The following is an 18305-nucleotide window of genomic DNA, read 5'->3' on the forward strand; positions in this document are numbered from 1 at the left end:
AGTTCTTAATTTCCCGGAAAATCGCTGGCTATATCGTGCGGGTTTTATATCCAAAGGTGTAGATAAAGTCCCTCCATTCACCTTAACTAACAGTTTTTCTTTCTTATCATTGCTATTTCATAGAGAAATAAGATCTGTGTTTGCCTGGACTCGTGTATTTGTTCAAAATGTTGCTAATAAAATATCACCAAATAAATAATGACCTTGTTTCCGTAAAACCACGCACCCGTGGTTGGGTATTGTTCGATATGTAGTGACATGATCACAGATCTGGGATCGTCCGGGATTGGTGAGTGTCAAATCGCTTTGTCACAGTCGAAATCATGTTCCAGATGCCGCGTCAAACTATCATATCACACAAAGATGCATGAGAGGTAGTCATAGCCAGACGCGGCCCTGTGATCAATGGCGTAATCGTGCCATCTGCAACATTCAGAGGCAATTAACATAGAGCTCCAGCACGCGGCATCAGCGAACTCCGTACACTGCCCCCGATTGACGACAGGCAGCCTGGCACGCAGACCTCTCTCCGAGTCCTCTCCACACACGAAGCAAATTTATGCTTGCTATTATGTTATAAATCTTTCATAGACTCTGCACCCGCAAGCTAGGTAGTCATCAAGTTGAGTTGTGCATAACGATTTAACCGCACGGTTACGTGTACTGTATCTGTGATGCTTAGATGTTTAATAGCTGACGAAATAAACCTCGTGCACTTCTTTTAAGAATTATTATTTCTGCCGTCACCTGTAAAATCATCAAATGGGTCAAATGGGTGACTCTGATTACTTTCTAGATTTCACCACTCTAAAGAGATGTCCATTGCAATACTGAGTACATTGCGTGGGAGAGACTTCTCAGCCTCGCACAATCCATATATTTTCAGTCAGTTGTAGGCCTTTTGATGGTACACTACCCAACACTAGTTATAATGCAATTCTCATGATATGTGGTATTCTCTAAAACGAGCTTCCATTATAGTTCATACTTGTTCAGCGGTTTATCGCCCTCGAGAGATATTTATCGTAATATGGAGTGTGTATTGCAGAAGGAACATTTTGATCTCACCATATGCTATTTATTTTGCATGTAAAACATAGGCCGTTTGGTGGTACAAAGACTACCACTCAATATAACGAGCCTCTCGCAATATGCAGTACTCTCGTTAGCGGGCTCATACTGTAATAATCTTTAGAGCTTCTACGTTCCATTTTCTTGCCTTTCTAATTTTCCATAGTGTTTTAAATCTTATGCTGAATTTCATAAGAACTAGGTTGTGATCTGAATCCCCATCTGCCACAAGGAAGCTTTGTGAGTTTTTCACACTATTCCTTCACCTCTGTCACACCATGATAGAGGCTATCTGACAGCACCTCGTATTCCCTAGACTCTTTCATGTGTACATCCACCCTTTATGATGAAAGAACAATATGTTTGTGAAGACTAACTTTTTTCTTCAGCAAAATTATATTTCTTTCTCTCCCATATCATTTCGCCCTTTATGATGAAAGAATTTTTAACTTTTTTTAACGCCTTTTTAACTGTAGTGGCTACAGAAATCAATTGAATTCAATGGCTGTCATTTGGATTTAATGCTAACACTGAAAAACTGTGTTCCTTATCTGTGTTAACTTTTCTTTGACATGAAAATTTTGTGTGTATATATACATATATTATTAAATGCTGTAGTCAAATAATACAACACATTGGTCGGTGAGGCTTTTTTGAGTTTGATGCTAAATACATTTCAAAAATTAAATAGATTCATTAATTTTAAGTAAAATCAATTATCACCTTTGCAGTTCAAGGATCAAGCCAGCAAGTCACAGTTTAGAAAAGCAGTTATCATCCTCCAGTTCACTGGAATTTTCTTGGAGTTGTGGCTCATCAACACCATACAGAGCATCTGCCATTAAACCAGCAAGTCATCAAAGTGAAAGGGTATTTATGATTTTATAATATTACCTGAAAACAACAAATCAATGCATACATTTAAGAACAAAAATAAGAATTAGTTGCCCATTCCCGATGTCAACAAGGTACTTTAGGATAAAATATCAGTTTCCCACCCATAGTAAAGCAATTAATCTTAAAGATAACTTTGATCCTTTAAAATTAATCAGCTTATAAAGAATACAGAGCTAGGGAAGAATGATGAAAGTAACCACAATAAGTGATGATATTCAGTCACAAGTGTAAATTATCATCCAAAGTCTTTTTGTCTTGGTTTTGGAGGGGAAGAACTCCCCCTCCCCCTGGATATGCCACTGGTCTTGAAAGATGATTTTTATAGTAGCAGATGGTGGAATATGAATCCATGATTATTGTCACCTATATTATTTAAACACAGGTAAAAAATGGGCGCCTATAAAATTGTAAATATTGATGAATGAAATGAAAAGTGATGCCCGATGACTGTGATTTTCAGGGATTTCCAAGAAGTGTTAAGAAAATAGCATTGGATCAGGAAAAATCAGCTATACTGAACAACAATTGCAGCAATGGAGTTCCAAATTTTAACCATGTGGCCAAAAAAAATCAAAGCTTTTCTGCAAGGTAAATTACACTTCCGAAAATGTTTTTTCTCGCTACTAGAGCTGTATCTACTCATGTACGCCACATTTTTGCATCCTGTCCACCACAGTTTTTGGACATACTCGAGAGGTAAAAAATCATACTTCCAAGATATTAAATCATAAAACTTGAGCCAACTGCTTTTTAATCATGATGTTAATGCTATTCCAGTTTTATAAATTCAAATATATACACAAAATTGTCAAATTATTTTTCAACTAATAAAAACGCTGAAATTACTTTCTACAATCTTCAATATATATGATACTCAAACCCCCACATTTAGTAGGGAATTAATTCAATTGTTCTAACCCCCCATAAATATTTGGAAAATACAGTCTTAACCCTGCACAGAGCATGTGACTAGTAGTTACTGGAAAGGCCATGCAGCATCTCACTAATGCCAGAGACTTTTTCAAGTCTTAAAATAGACAGTTGATATTTTATCAGGTGTTTTCATATGAATACTCCTTAAAAATTCATGGCCATAGTAAAACACTGCATCATTTTACTATTCTTTTCATTCACAGTCCATTTGTAGGTACCATTTCAGACATGGTTTCTCAAAAATTAAGGGGATAGTAGTCAAAGCACACCATGTGTTCATCTTATAAACAAATATTATTTGCACATTTCTTGAATTTGTACTATTTTTAACACTCCTACAATTGACACATGTCCATCGTTTAACAGAGGCAATGTCTTCATTTTTTTCTGGCATTGGATGTGACAGAGCATACATACTTCTTAAATTTTCAGCCTTAATTCAAAAGGTTGAGAAGAGGATTGTTTCCATGTTTTAGTCCATACTCCGTAGTCAACTCTCGTGTTAATGAAATCAATAATTCATTTAGGATGTATGGGAAAAAATTGCATTCCAACAACAAAATAATTTGAGAATATATTTTAGCAATATTCAGAGCTACAAAAGACCACCATTGGCCATCCAATTATTTCTCTCGATACATCATGCAAGCTACAAAGCTGGTAGAGAGTATGACCACCTGACTAGGATGAATTATAAAATTCAATTATCCTTGGCCTATTTAAATTTGATTTAGTCTTAGCGTCCTAAACTTCCACAAAAATCATCAAGAACCTTCAGAAAAAAATTGCTTTTTACAGAAAAATGACTCAGAACAAAAAAAAACAAATTTCATCACATGAAAGCAAATATGAGTTGTACATACATTTAACATTAGGAAGTTGCACAATATTTCAAATATTAATGATCCATATCCAATAACAAAACCCACCCTGTCATTCATACTAGTCTCTACGCAACCTCTACGGGGTTAAATGTACCCCTTCTCCAAAAAAACCAATGAATTATTTTCTGGCCATGGCCCTGATGGCCAAGAGGTACAATGTTAACACAAAATTCTTACTACTCTTTTTTGATATTTGATACTACTACTAATTTTAGATTTCTGATATCCATGCTTCCCCTTTTTTCCAAGAATTTTGGGGAGAGGGAAGCATAGAAAATAAGGGTCAATAGATCAATTTAGATTGGGTATGAAAACTTTTCTTTAGGTCAATGCTAATTCCTCAGAGGCTCTGTATATCATGCGTACCTTAATGAAAAAAATTATATTTTTTAGGATTGACCCTAGCGTGCCTTTCCACTGGAATAAAGGAAAAGTTCTTAATGGTGAATATAAGCATAACCCAAGAGAACCAAACCAGATTCTTGGGGGATTTTCAATGAAAAGGGACTATCCTTCTTTGAGTAAGGAAACTGGTAAGAATACATCCAAATAATAAGTTTCAAAGAATAATTTGCGGTTATGTCAAGTAGGAATATATTTTTGTTCAGACCGTAATAAATCTAGAATTATAATTAATTTAAGAAAAGTACCATATTATATATTTTCTATTAATTAGGAGAAAAATCAGAAGAAATTAATATCAATCCAGAAAATAGCAAAGCTTGGTTGCAGAAATACAATCGTTTACCATCTAATCATGAGAAGAATATGATGCCAAATTTGCTATATGACAACGAACCAGAAGTCATCACAAAAATATGTGAGCAACTTTTGATCATGATAAATGACCCTCAGACTATCAAGAAAGAAACTGAAAGCCTAGACAGGAAATTATGCAGTACAGAAAAGCATGAGTCAAGGACTAAACCACAGATAAGCAAAGACTGCTCTCTCCAGCTTCCCATCATCAATGATGCATGCGTGAACAAATTGGAAAAGCCACTGACAGTGACAAAGGTAAATATAAAGCATAGCAATTGGAATTAGTTCTCAGTAAGATAGGCAATTTTATTTTTAACATTAATTTAAAGAGCTATAGACAGGTGGAGGGACCCTTAGCCAGTAAATTACCAGTCACCTCTTTTGCCACGCCACCTTTTTGAAGAAAATATTCAGGGGTGGAGAGGGATTCAATATTTCTGAGAATCATCATGTATGAATCCAAAAGATGGACATTTTAACCCATTCACATCCATCCCCTGGGATTTAAATCGACCATCCACTTTAAATCGACCCATTTTCAGGGGAATAAAATCTACAAGAAAAGTATTTCTCAGGCGATTTACAAAAAAATTCTAAATAGCCACATGATGGCAGCTACTACAGTAACCCTCGTCAATACGAACAACCTTATTACGAAGTTCTCGTTTATACGAAGCAAATCATTGGTCCCGACGGAAAGGCCTATCCAAGCTATAGGAAAAGAAACGTTATTACGAAAATTTCGTTTTTACGAAATTACGAACCTCAGTCCCGGTGGTTACAAAATGAACGTTATTACGAAGTTCCACGCATAAGCTATGGCATTTAGATGGATGTTCACTACGCCAAGTTTTAATAATCACGCCACGTTCAAGTTATCTTCGTGCACTGAGACCAAGAGCGTCATTTATGGTTCTTTCTTCACCATACATGCAACGCCATATAATAAGCTTCGAATTATGCTGTTTATATATATTTCCGCGTAATTTAATCGCGTTAATCACATACGGTTTTTTCCGACGATTCCTTCAAGCAACGTTCATACGAACTTCGTTATTACGACCCTCCGGTTTTTCGGTCCCGTGAACTTCGTAATAACGAGAGTCTACTGTCTTAGGTACACTATCTGGCCAAAAACTTACAAAAAAAAACTTGTAAGATAGCAGAAGGATCAATTGATAGATATCACTATGCATTCTGCGTACCGGTAAGCTCGTGTGTTTGTGGCCAGCTTCAGGCTGCCTACCAGTATGCTTGTGGATGAGAGTGGGTTAACGTAATAATAATAATAATTTTTATTCACCAAACTAGTAGAGTAATAACCTGGGCATCATGTATGTCCTAATTTTGTTTACATGAATCTGGGCATTGCATGGAACTGGAAACTTACTTCTTTCCTTTTTAGAAATTGAAACTGATGCTTACTTTTAGTTGATATCTACCCATTATCCTACTTATGTTCACCATAATATTCTTCAAATCCTTCTCTTATTCTAATATGAGTGCACTATTTCATCCAGAAATTATGGCATTCTACTTTTTATCCATGGATTTTCACACCTGATGACTTTTCATTGAAGGTTTCCTCAATGTAAACATTTTTGAAAGTTATGGGTTAAAAATCAGTCTTGTCTCACTCCTTTCCTAATTCTTGCTTTTTCACAGCTGGGTCATGATTTTATCACTGCCACTTGGTCTTTTGCATAAAATGTGGATGATTCTCTTGTAAACTCAAATTTCATTCAGGATTCTCAGCATTGAGCTCCAATCAACATTGTCAAATGCCTTCTTGAAGTCCACGATTGCAATGAACGTGGGCTTGCTCTTTTCCATTTTCTTCTTTATGAGCAGGACAATAATGTTTCCCTTCTACTCTTAAGTCCTCAAGCAAGAACTCTTCTGCTCTTCTGTAGATAATTCTTGTCACTATCCTGGATTCATTAGTCGACAGACTTATGGCCCTAAAATTTTCACATTTCTCTGCTCTTATTCTCTTTGGAATCAGGACCATGATGTTCCTCTCATCTTTTGGTATTTCGCTGGTTGAATACATTTCATTTAGGATATTGTACAGCTGGTTCAAGGTCTTTACTCCTGAATTTTCTATTAGCACTATTGGAACATAGTCAATTTGAGATGCCTTATTCATATGTAGGTCTCTTACTGCTACGTCAATTCCTGATGTTAAAATTGGGCCTCCCATCTGTATCCACTTCCCCCTTGTTTTCAGTAACTTTTGCTCTCAGACTGCACTGTACAACTCTTTCAGATACTCAATCCATCTCTAACTTAGTCCTCATTTTCAATCAAGTTCTCAATTTTTTCCCTTAAGGAATTACATCTCACACTCCTTCGCTTGAAGTGGTTCGTCACTATCCAATAGGTGGCTTACTTTTCCACGAACAAGATTGTTCTGAACATCTTCACAAATATTCTTCAACCACTTTTCCTTCGCCTTCCTCATTTTATGACAAATCTGTTTCTTATTCTCTTGTAACTATTCTGTCCTTCATCTGTTTTCACATTCTTGTCCTTTCTCCTTTGGTCACTGAGATCTGAAACTTCATGTGTGACCCATGGTTCCTCCTTGATGATTATTGAAGTGAAAACTTCTTTAGCGGTGTTAAGCACTTTTGCGGGATGGGGAAAAAGCATAGAATTCGCGTGAGCGTCACCGACCCGACACCGCGATCGCTACAGCGAGACATACATTTCCGACTTAAAATTCGTCTCTTAGTATCACATCCTCGGTAGTATAGTGGTCAGTATCCCCGCCTGTCACGCGGGAGACCGGGGTTCGATTCCCCGCCGGGGAGGATTTTTTTCTCAATCACATACAATTTAAAAAAATTTACAATGGATATTTCAACTACGCAGGCTGACTAGGTATAGTAAATAAACTTTGTTAATATATTGTTAATATATAGACTGTTAAAGTCTTTTTGTTTCAAAAATATTAAAATTGAAAATAAAAATCTATATGTATATTGTATAAGTTCATTAAATATAAAGAGCTCGTGCATGAACATGCAGAAGAGTGTACACGCTATAAAAATACAGGTCAGTACAATTTAAGGCAGTTTCTTTTATGTGCATAGTGAACAATTATAGGTTTAAAGCATATTAAATAAAAGAAATAAAAGCATATTATATTTTAATATATAAATGATGTTACTTTCAATTCATACACATCGTATTTTTAATATATATTTAATAATAAACAGTTTGCTGAAAAAAATAATTTCAATTTTTGTTGAAAAATGAGTATTACTGGAAAAATTAGTTCTTTAATAATATTAAATCTATGTAAAAAATAAATGGATAATAATTATTACAGTTTTCACTTCTGTCGGCCAGTCCCACGACTGCCCCGTTTTTTTTTCTACCAAGAACTTCTATTGAAGCCTCTTAAAGTTCACCTTTAATGTCTTTCCAACTATCTCCCAGTTTCTTGGAACCATCCTGCTTTAATTTACTCTCTACTGCCTCATGAAATACTAGCTGATGTGGGCCTCCTTCAATTTTTCTTCCTACCATACGTTCTTCACAGTTCTCCTGAGTTTCTTGAATTTTAGGCGGCACTTCAGTACAACTATGTTATGGTCACTGTCGATATCTGTTCCAGGGTAGCCTTTGCAATCCTTCACCTGGTTCCTGAAGCTTTGTTCCACCAGAATATATTCAATTTGGAACCTCTTTAGGTATCCTGGCATTTTCCAAAAGCATCTTCTTAGCATGGGACTTTTGAATCATGTGTGGGCAACCACTACCCTGGGTACTATGCAAAATTCAAGAAACCTTTCTCCTCTTTCATTTCAGCTTCTTAAACCATATTTTCCAGTTATTCTCCAGCCTTGACCTCTGCCAAAAACTGCATTTCAATTGTCCAGGGTAATAAGATTTTCCTCTCCTCTTACCAGTAAGATTACTTCCATTATGTCTTGGTGGACTTCCTCCACTTCTTCATCTTCATAATCTGACTTAGGCATGTAGACCCAAACACCACTACAGTAGCTACACATTTGGTTTCCATCTTCACCATTACTGTGCTCTATTGTACTCTACTATCCACATGTACTATATTCCATCCTCTCATTAAACTGCAGATAGCTTTTCACATTAATCTGAACACTCTTTCTAAGCATTTTCCCATCCTAACATTAACACTTAGCAATCCTGTGTGCATAATTCTGGAGCTTCCACTCCAGAAGTCTCCTTCTTCAGGCCACTTCATTCAGCTGATTCCTGATTCATCAAGGTTCATCCTATGCATTCCCAACTTTCAAGTTCTCCAGCCTACCTCAAGTATGAAGTGATCTAACGTTCCATGACACAATCCTTAACATTGCATCACTTTTGACCGATATACCCTCTCAAGTATTTTTCGCCCGGAGATCCAAATGGAGGACTTGTACACATCATGAATATAATACTCTGGAGAATTCCATCATATCTTTTTATGTTAATGACTGGAGTAGCAGCAACTCCTTGGGATAATAAATTGGCGGTTTACTCTAACCTTCCACATCTCAGTACCACAGCCGTATAAGTAAATGTTACAATGCCTGCAGTGATATGAGTGCTGCTGTATTAACCACTGCGGTCTCCAATTTCACACACATGAATATTAGCTGCTGCCCTCTCCTCTGGGGTTTGAGAGGCATAATTGTTTGCAGCCTCCAGTCGCCAAGTCACACCATCTTTACCATAGATATGACATTCAATGTTAAAAAGTGTAGATAGCGTAGTAGACGACACGGCTGGGGCAACTGCAGTGCATTCGGCGGAGGTTTGCCGTAAACTAGCACCCTCCCCTACCACTTCCCCTCCCCTCCAGTCCCCATTCCACTTTTATTCTTGCTTTGCATGCTGTAGGGATACTATGCAGGATATCATTGAAATAAAATCACAAAATGCACAAAGCAAACGCCTATTTATTTCATAAAAATTAACATAAAAAAGTCACTCAGCTGCCAAGTACAATGATTTGAATTAGTAAATAATTAAACACTAAACACAGGATGGCGAAAGCCTGGCTAGCATCTCTCCATGCCTCACTTGTGTACACTAAGTCCTCGCACCCACACACGCAGCGAACTATAATTCCTCAGTGTATTCACAAATTACGGGATAGGAACATCACAAAGAAAATTCTTTTACCAGTGGCCACTTCACTGCACTGAATATGAGATTATTGATTGTTGAACCACACAAATCCGTAAGCAAAATCAAGATCACCATACAAGCATTAATGAGCTGAATATACGTGACTACTTTAGATGATCACTTTTTCGAAAATATAATGTGGTCAACCACCTCACACACCACACGCAGGCCTAAAAACTTGATGTAGAGAGAATTAAACTAAAATAGAATCAACAACTATGTACAAACAACACCTAAAAACGTACATCGCGGGAGAACAAGATCTAACCAGTCCACAGTGAGCAGATGTTTTCATAGAGCAAAACTTTCGAAATGAGGATACGAAATGTCATTGGCCGATTGCAAAAATCCATGATTGGTCAATGGGTGACACAAAGGAAGCACACATATTTCATATTTCCCATTTATTATTAAAGATACCAACTGAGTGACTTTATACAAGAATTATAAAATAATTTTTAACGCAATAACCTTTATTAATCAAAACTATCTTACGAAACCATAGCATTAGTTCAGGCGCACACTCGCCAAGCCCTTGTGTCACACGCTGTCAACAGTTTGCCTGGCCAGTGCCTCCGCTATGATCTGCACAGGTCTTGGTGTCATTTAAATGGCAACCTTACCCTAGGATAGACCGATACCCCCCTCAGATTGCTGTCGCTTTTTGTCCACTTCTCCTTGCTAATGCCTACATCTAGAGGTCGACACACCATCCACCACCTGATGGACGTACTCTGTGGCGTAAAGCTTAGCCGCAAGAAGAAAATACCAGGGAACAAAAAAATATAATAACAAATGTGCAGTAATCATTTTTTACCATTCTTCTCTTCCACCCTGAGTGTCCATAGTGTCTTCAGAATTGATTTATTGATTCAGCATTGATGCAAGTGGAGGTGAGAAGATTGCTTTTCTTTGTAAAGCACTACTTTTGCCTGGTTTAATCAGTTTTGAGATCTTACCCTCAGAGACACTTTGATGTGATTGCATTTCCAAGGTACGCAAACCCTTCCACACTATCTACAGCCTGTCCTCAAATGGTTAGGCTACCTCTTATCTTGTCACTACTCATCAAACATAACTTTGAATGATTTGAGGCTTCACAGTATGCAAATGTTTCTTTGGAATCTAGTCAAATACATTTGGCTTCATACTAACATTTTATATCTTTACCCAAATAATGATGGCTGAGTGGGAATTTGAAATGTGAGCATAGAGCTAACTCCAACAATGAGAGAACCTCATGAAAAATTCAACACCAAAACTTTAAGTCTTGTTTCATTTTAACCCTTTTGCTGCTGTGAATGTACCTGGTACGTTCGCATGGCAGGCTCCTGTAAACGTACCTTTACATCTTTCCTGCCATGGACTCAGAGTCTTAGCTGCATGTGATGGGTAGGTTTCGGGAGGGTGGGCCGCAGCAAAAGGGTTAAACTAAAAGGTATTACAATGAGTATTTGAGGTGCTGGGGGAGGGTACTTTTACTACACTTGAGAGGAATTTACATATTCCAGAGGAGTGATAAACCCTCGGAACCCAAGCCATTGTCTTGCTATGACCTCCTCAAAAATAAAAATGTTTTTGCTGATATTGAGGAAGAGATAATCTCCCCATTAAAGGTGAACTTACTATTGTTCTTTTTTCAGAGACCATCCAGTAAACTTTTAAAAATATTAGGGCTCAATCTGATGGAATTCTACCAGGACGATGAGTTGGGGCCATCCCTATGGAATGATGAGAACATGCAACTGGGAATGTACCAGCACCTTGGGAACTCCTTAGAGACATTAGCCAGCACTGAAGGTAAATCAGCATACAGCACATGGCATTCTAATAAATTTATTTAGAGTTTACATTCCAATGCAATATACTCCAATCAATAAAATGACAGGAAATCAATATAAAGAAATAATAAGAAATCAATATCAGAGGTTCAATCATGATATTCACTTGAGTGAGGGAGGAAAAATAAATCCTTGCGTGCAAATAATTATGTGTACCACAGTGGCCTGGCTATAATCATAATGACTGAAGCCACTAATAAATAAAGACTATATTATATTTGTATATATTTGCATGGCAGAAAAATTGGGCCAACTCTGTCTTAAGGCCGTTTTACACAGGGCACATCATTGTGCAGGCTAGCCCTGAAAACATGCTGAATCTGTGAGAATGCGAGTTTGGAATTTGGGCAGGGGCTATTTTGCCATCTTGCATCCATACATTGTAGCATGTGTTCTAGCAATTCATTGCTTCACAGACGTAATTTTGATTGTGCCTTCATATATGCCTCAGATTGGCCAATGACGTACCCCATGTAAAACAGCCTTTAAATGTCAAAATAAGCATTTCCAATGATTTCTTAGCAATCAGTAAAATATAGCCGAAGCAAGTCTTCCAATAACTTTCCCCTTATATCAAGTCCAGGCTTCCATGAGACTATCAGTGTACTCACAATGTTGGAGGAATGCAAGCTGTTGTGAAAGACTAGAAAGTGCTTACTATTTTCCATGAATACAACCACAAAATTCCATACATAATAAAAACTGCCATATTCAGCTGAATAAAAGCCACAAATTTCAGTTAAAATCCATTTAAGACCACACCCCTAAAGCTGAATGAGTTTTACCTTCCTTAACATAGAAAGACAAAAACTTTGAGTGAGTCTTCAATTTAGCCACACGTACAGTTGAGCCTCTATTATCATTTTTTTTGAGCAACCGTTCATTTGATTTACCACCTATTACGTACCTACTTCCCTAGTCCGCTCTCTCAAACACAAGCTTTCTCTTTACTATCTACCCTTTTATATTCAACCATGACCACCTAGAAACAACTAGTTTTTCAATAGAATGACCACTGAGCAAAGATTGCACAACACAGAAACAAAAGAAAAAAAATAGCATAAAAAATTACCATGAAATCTGTCTCTTTCGATTATTCATTTGAGCTATGTTCTTAAATAGGATGCATTAGGTCAAATATAATCATGCCAAAAATTTCTGCAGCTCTAGTTTCCAATCTTTAACATTGTTGTATACAGTACTCTCGTTAATACGAACAACGTTATTACGAAGTCCTCGTTACTACAAAGAAAATTGTTGGTCCCGACGAAAAGGCCTATCCAAGCTACGGTAAAAGAAACGTTATTACGAAATTACGAACCTCAGTCCCGGTCCTCGCGGTTACAAAATGAACTTCATTACGAAGTTTCACGCATAAGCAACGGCATTTAGGTGGACATTCACTACACTCAGTGTTAATAATCGTGCCACGTTTAAGCTCTTCTCGTGTACTGTGCCCGAGAGTGCCAATTATGGCTATTTATTCAATTTACTCGCAACATCATATAATAAGCTTCATTCTTCTGGAGCCATGGTTACCCTCTCATAAATTGGACGTACAGTTAGTTATCTTCCTACGCACATTCCATTTACGAATTTTCAGAGGTACGAGCATTCAAAAATTTCAAATTTCGAATTTGGCACCTTCCCATTTGGCCGTTGCTACGCGGTGTGACGTTGGGGAATTCTCACTGTGGGCAAAATCTGAACAAAGTATCATAGAATCCGAAGTGAGTTTAGGAACTGTTCAGCGTTTTGCCCGTTCTTCGTCACCGCGGGGAGCTATATTTTCGGCTCCGGGTGCGTCGCACGCCCAGGTAGATCAGTTCGTCACGATCGTGAGTCAGCGCGTGTGATGCAGTGTTGCATTCTGCAGGACAACCGTACTCCTCGATGCCTTGCATACAGTCCGGCCGGCGAGAGTTGTCCAATGACGGCACAATACCAGGGGTGAATAACCCATCGCCAGCATGATATGTAGCCAATCGCTATCCCCCGAACACACCTTACACTCTCGCCTAGTCATACAACGTTGTCAAATGCATAGGGAGCACCGAAATAAGCCTGATCCACCAAAACAAGTGATTCTTCCCTTGGGTCCTTCACGCTCGTCGTCTCTTCCGGCTCCTTTCTTCACGGAGCCCTTTGTAGGCGTTTCTTACCTGGCAGCCTTGCCCCCTACCCTGACCTAGACCATTCTGCCTGTCATCGGACAACTCTCGGCCGGACTGTGGGTTTATCAACTTAGGGAAAAGGTCTTAGAACGTATCTAGTTCGTATATCGGACTTACTGTATACCCTTGATTGCGTCATGCCGCATTCTTCTGTTGAGAAACTGGAACGAATTTTCCTGTTTACATATATTTCCGCGTGATTTAATCGCGTCTATAATACTTTTTTTTCGATGATTCCTAAAACGAACGTTCATACGAACTTCGTTATTACAAACCTCCGTTTTTTCGGTCCCGTGAACTTCGTAATAACGAGTCTATTGTATTGCCCATTTTTCTGCTTTGGGGGAACCAAGCTTGCTGATTCCTGCTGAAATCAGACTTTTGAAATCCAGTTGAATGCATTAAAAAAATCCAGACTGAGATGCAGCATATGTTGTATGTGAAGATATTTTAAGTACTTCCGAAACAGAGAACCTGATATGCAATGATTACAACCCAGACGGCACAGAATCCTCCGTATCTAATTTGTATGCAGATAGTATCCATTGACTACAGCTCCGTCGCTTTTTGTCAATGGATACTATCTGCATACGAATTAGATACGGAGGATTCTGTGCCGTCTGGGAATGAACTCCACCTCACACATATGACCTCAAGTAAAGCACTTGGCATGAAAATAAACTAATTTTCCTACTCAGATTTTTGCAGTGAACAACACAACGAGATAATACTGTGGAGTGAAGAAGAGGAAGTTGAATCTGATCCAGAGGTGAAAAGCAAGTGCCAGTTCAATGCATTGTATTACACATTGGTAAGCATCCTTATAGATTATCTTTAATTCCTCCAAAGTCATGCTCAAAACATTTCAAATATAAAAATTGACTAGAATTAAATAATAATCAAGTGTGAAATATATACCTCCGAGGACCTAGACTAAGGAGGTTCTGCCTCAACTGAACTGAAAGTGAACTGAGAAGAAAGAGAAACTGAAAGTACTACTGAGGAATAAAAACTTTTCACACATTTTACAAAAAAAAAAGGTTTGCTTCAAAATGTGTTTGATTGACACAAAAATAATAAATAATAAAAGTTTTAACGTATACCGGGACTAGCTGTGGTGATAACTTATACGGGAGTCACCCACAATGCACAATCGTGTGAAAGAATTTAGTCAATTCAATGCTTATATATTTTTAAAAATTATTCTTTTTCAAGCTATGTGAGCCAGATTTAGTGCTGTTTTCAAGGAAGTAATGTGATAACCTCCAATTAGAGCATTCATTCACCAATATCTCAAAAATAGCAATGAGCTTAATTTTGAATTTTTTCATGATTTTTCAGTTTTTTTTTGCATAATTGGCACTCACTCTATAGTTGTAATCAGCATTTCTTTTATGCTTACATTAACATTGTACATACATAATAAGAACCTAGGCTACATAGCTAAAATTCAAATGACATTACATGATTCCCAGAAAATAGAGCAGAGAAAATCCAATTTTTTTAAATCACCAGTGGATGAAGCACTAACAAAAGAGCACATTTAGGATTACTCATGAAATTGAGATTTCCTTTGTTTCTCAGTTAAACTTCCACAAGCTCCAAAAGATCAAGTCACTTCTTTCATTCGTTCATTAACGAACAAGGAAATATCAGTGATCTAAATACATTTTCAGTGCTCATTTACTCTATATGGTAGTTATTTGTGTCTAATATATATTAAAAATATTTTTTTAAACTTCATATGTACTTCACTTTCAATGCTAAATTAATAGTAAAACTGGCAAAAATGCTGAGATGAAGCCCTACAATACTCGGTCATTATCCGAGTGCCTCTCCCACACAAAGCAAGCTCAAATGTTTGTCATGGCAAGCACTATACATCATTGTAAGAAAGTTGAAAATATTCATTCTACCTCTTGACCTTTCTGACCAATTTTCAATTGCCTTTCAGAGCCAAAAACTGGAAGAGGATAGCAGCATAAGAAAAGAAGATCAAAAGATATTCCCAGAGGACACTTAGCAATGAAGACTGAGTTCAATTGACTTCCAGAATCACCACCTCACACATTGAAAAAATAATTTCAATTGTTAATTGACCACTACTTGGGTATCTGAAAGCATGTCCGAGAATTGAGTAAATGATATATCATGGCACACACCAAAGCAAAGTCATGTTTAATCCACAATATTCATGTCCATCATTTATTCATTAGCCTATTTATTTATTTAAGTTCCATTCCTACAATTGACACCAAATTAATTAAATCCATATAAAAATATGAAATAAAATGTGAAAAAAATATGATATAGAACTATGTTTATACATAAAACTGAATAAAATTATTACAAAATGAGAATACTATTTATTTTATTGGATGTGTATCATTAAATATCAAATTTAAGACTATCATTAAGAAAACTGTTGCTGAAACTGAAAGAAAAAGTCATCTTCCATTTAAGAGACACATGTTTTTAGGAGAAGTACTTTTTCCATTACATAAGGTAGGTACCCTCTGGATATATGTTTTGATATAACAGTAGAAAGTTATCGGGCAAAGCACCTATTCCTACAGAATAAAAAAAATTCAATGTCCATCCCTGGCCATAGAGTTAAAAACATAGCAGAACACATATTGTAACCGATGCCGCTTGGCATGGTTCATGATAGCGTTAAATGTGCGTTCACGACGGAGGGAGAGCTTATGCATTGCCATGTATTGTGTGTGAATGTGTGTGAGTGCAGTGAAGCATGAATGAACTCATGTGTAGCATGCTTCCCCCTCCCCCCACGATTCCCCACTTCCCGATTCCGGGGTTTTTCCATCTGTGTACGTGCCAAGTGAAAAGCCCACGTCTTCCCCCCATCCCACCCTCCAAACAACACCTGTGTGCAGCAAACAGCGGGTGATGCAATCTACACACCCTCCCCCTTACAAACAGAGAACGTACTTCGGCAAACCCCCCGTGGTGAGGACCCGAAAGAAACTGGCCTCTTCCCTTGTTTCTCCCCACCTGCCTCAACCCCAGAAAACTAACCATCTTTGGGCTACAAAATCCAGATGTACTCCAGATTGAGGAGACACATCAATGCTGGCCTTGTATTGTGGGCGAAGGCTATGCCGGATTTCTGAGGCGTGTTGTCCAATACATGAACATTCTCTCAGCACATGGTGAATGAAGATGCAGCAACCCCGACAGGAGCCAGCCGAGGAGGTCATCCCCATCCAAGACCGAGAACCAAGAGCTGATAAGTAAAACTATCATCCCACATAACAACCCCCCCCCCCCCTCCCCAAGTTAAGAAGATTCTCAAAGAGAAATCCCCTTTATGCCCCAATCAAGAATAGAAGAAAGCCCCGTTATCTGTGGAGAAGACCCGTCACCCCGAAATATTCGTCCCTTGCATTTTTTAAAACCCTTTTGTCCTCCCGTTTTCCCCGTAAATGACTGTATATTTTAGTACTAAGGACAGAGTGTGTATTTTAGTATAGTGTTTAAGATTAAAGTTGGCATTGTCACTTCATTTTTGTATTCACGCCAAAGACTGATTAGAAGTGAAGATTCTTGTTCTATTTTTTTAAATCTCTCTAATTGTTATTTGTTTTGGGTAAAAGCTGATTGATTTTGGTTCTTTTCACTGGCCAGTAGTATAATTAAAGTAAAGAAAATTGGTCAATAATTTAATGTATTTCTGTGTATTTTTCCTTGTTTGGTTTTTTAATTGCATTAAATTTTCTGTTGCACTCAAATCGTAAGCTCTGGTTCTTTTATGGACACCAGCCACCGGAAAAGAGCCCCACCCACGACATGACTTCTCCTTTCTTCCCCCTCTCCCCAACCAACCCACATCCCACGACCACTTGTCCGACCCCCGACCCTCCCAGCAAACCCTCCCCCACTCACCCATAATCCCCCTGCCACGTCACAATACATATAATTATTCTCCATCCAAATCCTTAAAGACTGACCTGGAAGACCAAATCTTGGGGTAGGACGCAGGGCTTAGATCTATATACATAGTCTGGCCCTACCCTGCATATTTGAATAGAATGCATCAATAGTGTTTACTCTTGAAGGGACATTACCACCCCCTGGCTATGCCTAAGATGTGACTAATGATGGCTTACCAGTTGGCACTATGTCTGGATGTAAGTACAAAAATTTACATACCTCATGTGTGCAATTATGTCTCTAATCAATCAGAACAAAGCATTTACATCCAGCAACATTTTCAGTGAATACATTAAATCACAAATCAATGGAGATATTTCCTAATAGTAATGAAAAAGCATGCATTATGTACCTATTCCAGAAAAAGTATCACTTCCTCATCACATTTTCAGCCAGTAAGTAAATACATGAACATATTTATGGCGTCACAGGGAAGTGTCAGACAAAACAGCACATCTATAGTTGACTACTGATGGGCTGAGATATTAATGCCAATTCTAGCATTCAAATGAAAATATGTGCTTTTATTCATCCGCAAGAAATTTTAAAATACAAGGTATTGTACAAGAACTGTAATTACTACATTGCTTTCAAAAATAGAACCAAACATACCGATAAGAGAT

At 37.7% G+C, this 18305-nt stretch overlaps 1 protein-coding gene and 1 non-coding gene across 2 annotated transcripts in view; both read left to right on the forward strand.

Annotated features, from left to right (window-relative positions):
* LOC124171716 (mitogen-activated protein kinase kinase kinase A-like) overlaps positions 1-16035 on the forward strand; it is a 29960-nt gene extending 13925 nt beyond the window's left edge. The window contains exons 11-17 of the mRNA XM_046550986.1: positions 1803-1941; positions 2429-2556; positions 4179-4318; positions 4462-4802; positions 11357-11513; positions 14427-14539; positions 15683-16035. Of these exons, the coding sequence (XP_046406942.1) occupies positions 1803-1941; positions 2429-2556; positions 4179-4318; positions 4462-4802; positions 11357-11513; positions 14427-14539; positions 15683-15751 (1087 nt within the window). The 3' untranslated portion in view covers positions 15752-16035. The remainder of the gene's footprint in view (positions 1-1802; positions 1942-2428; positions 2557-4178; positions 4319-4461; positions 4803-11356; positions 11514-14426; positions 14540-15682) is intronic.
* Trnad-guc lies at positions 7292-7363 on the forward strand. The gene has a single exon. It is a non-coding gene; the product is annotated as a tRNA-Asp (tRNA).
* Positions 16036-18305: the final 2270 nt, after the last annotated feature.

The sequence above is a fragment of the Ischnura elegans genome, chromosome X (assembly GCF_921293095.1).
Source record: "Ischnura elegans chromosome X, ioIscEleg1.1, whole genome shotgun sequence".
Lineage (NCBI taxonomy): Eukaryota > Metazoa > Arthropoda > Insecta > Odonata > Coenagrionidae > Ischnura > Ischnura elegans.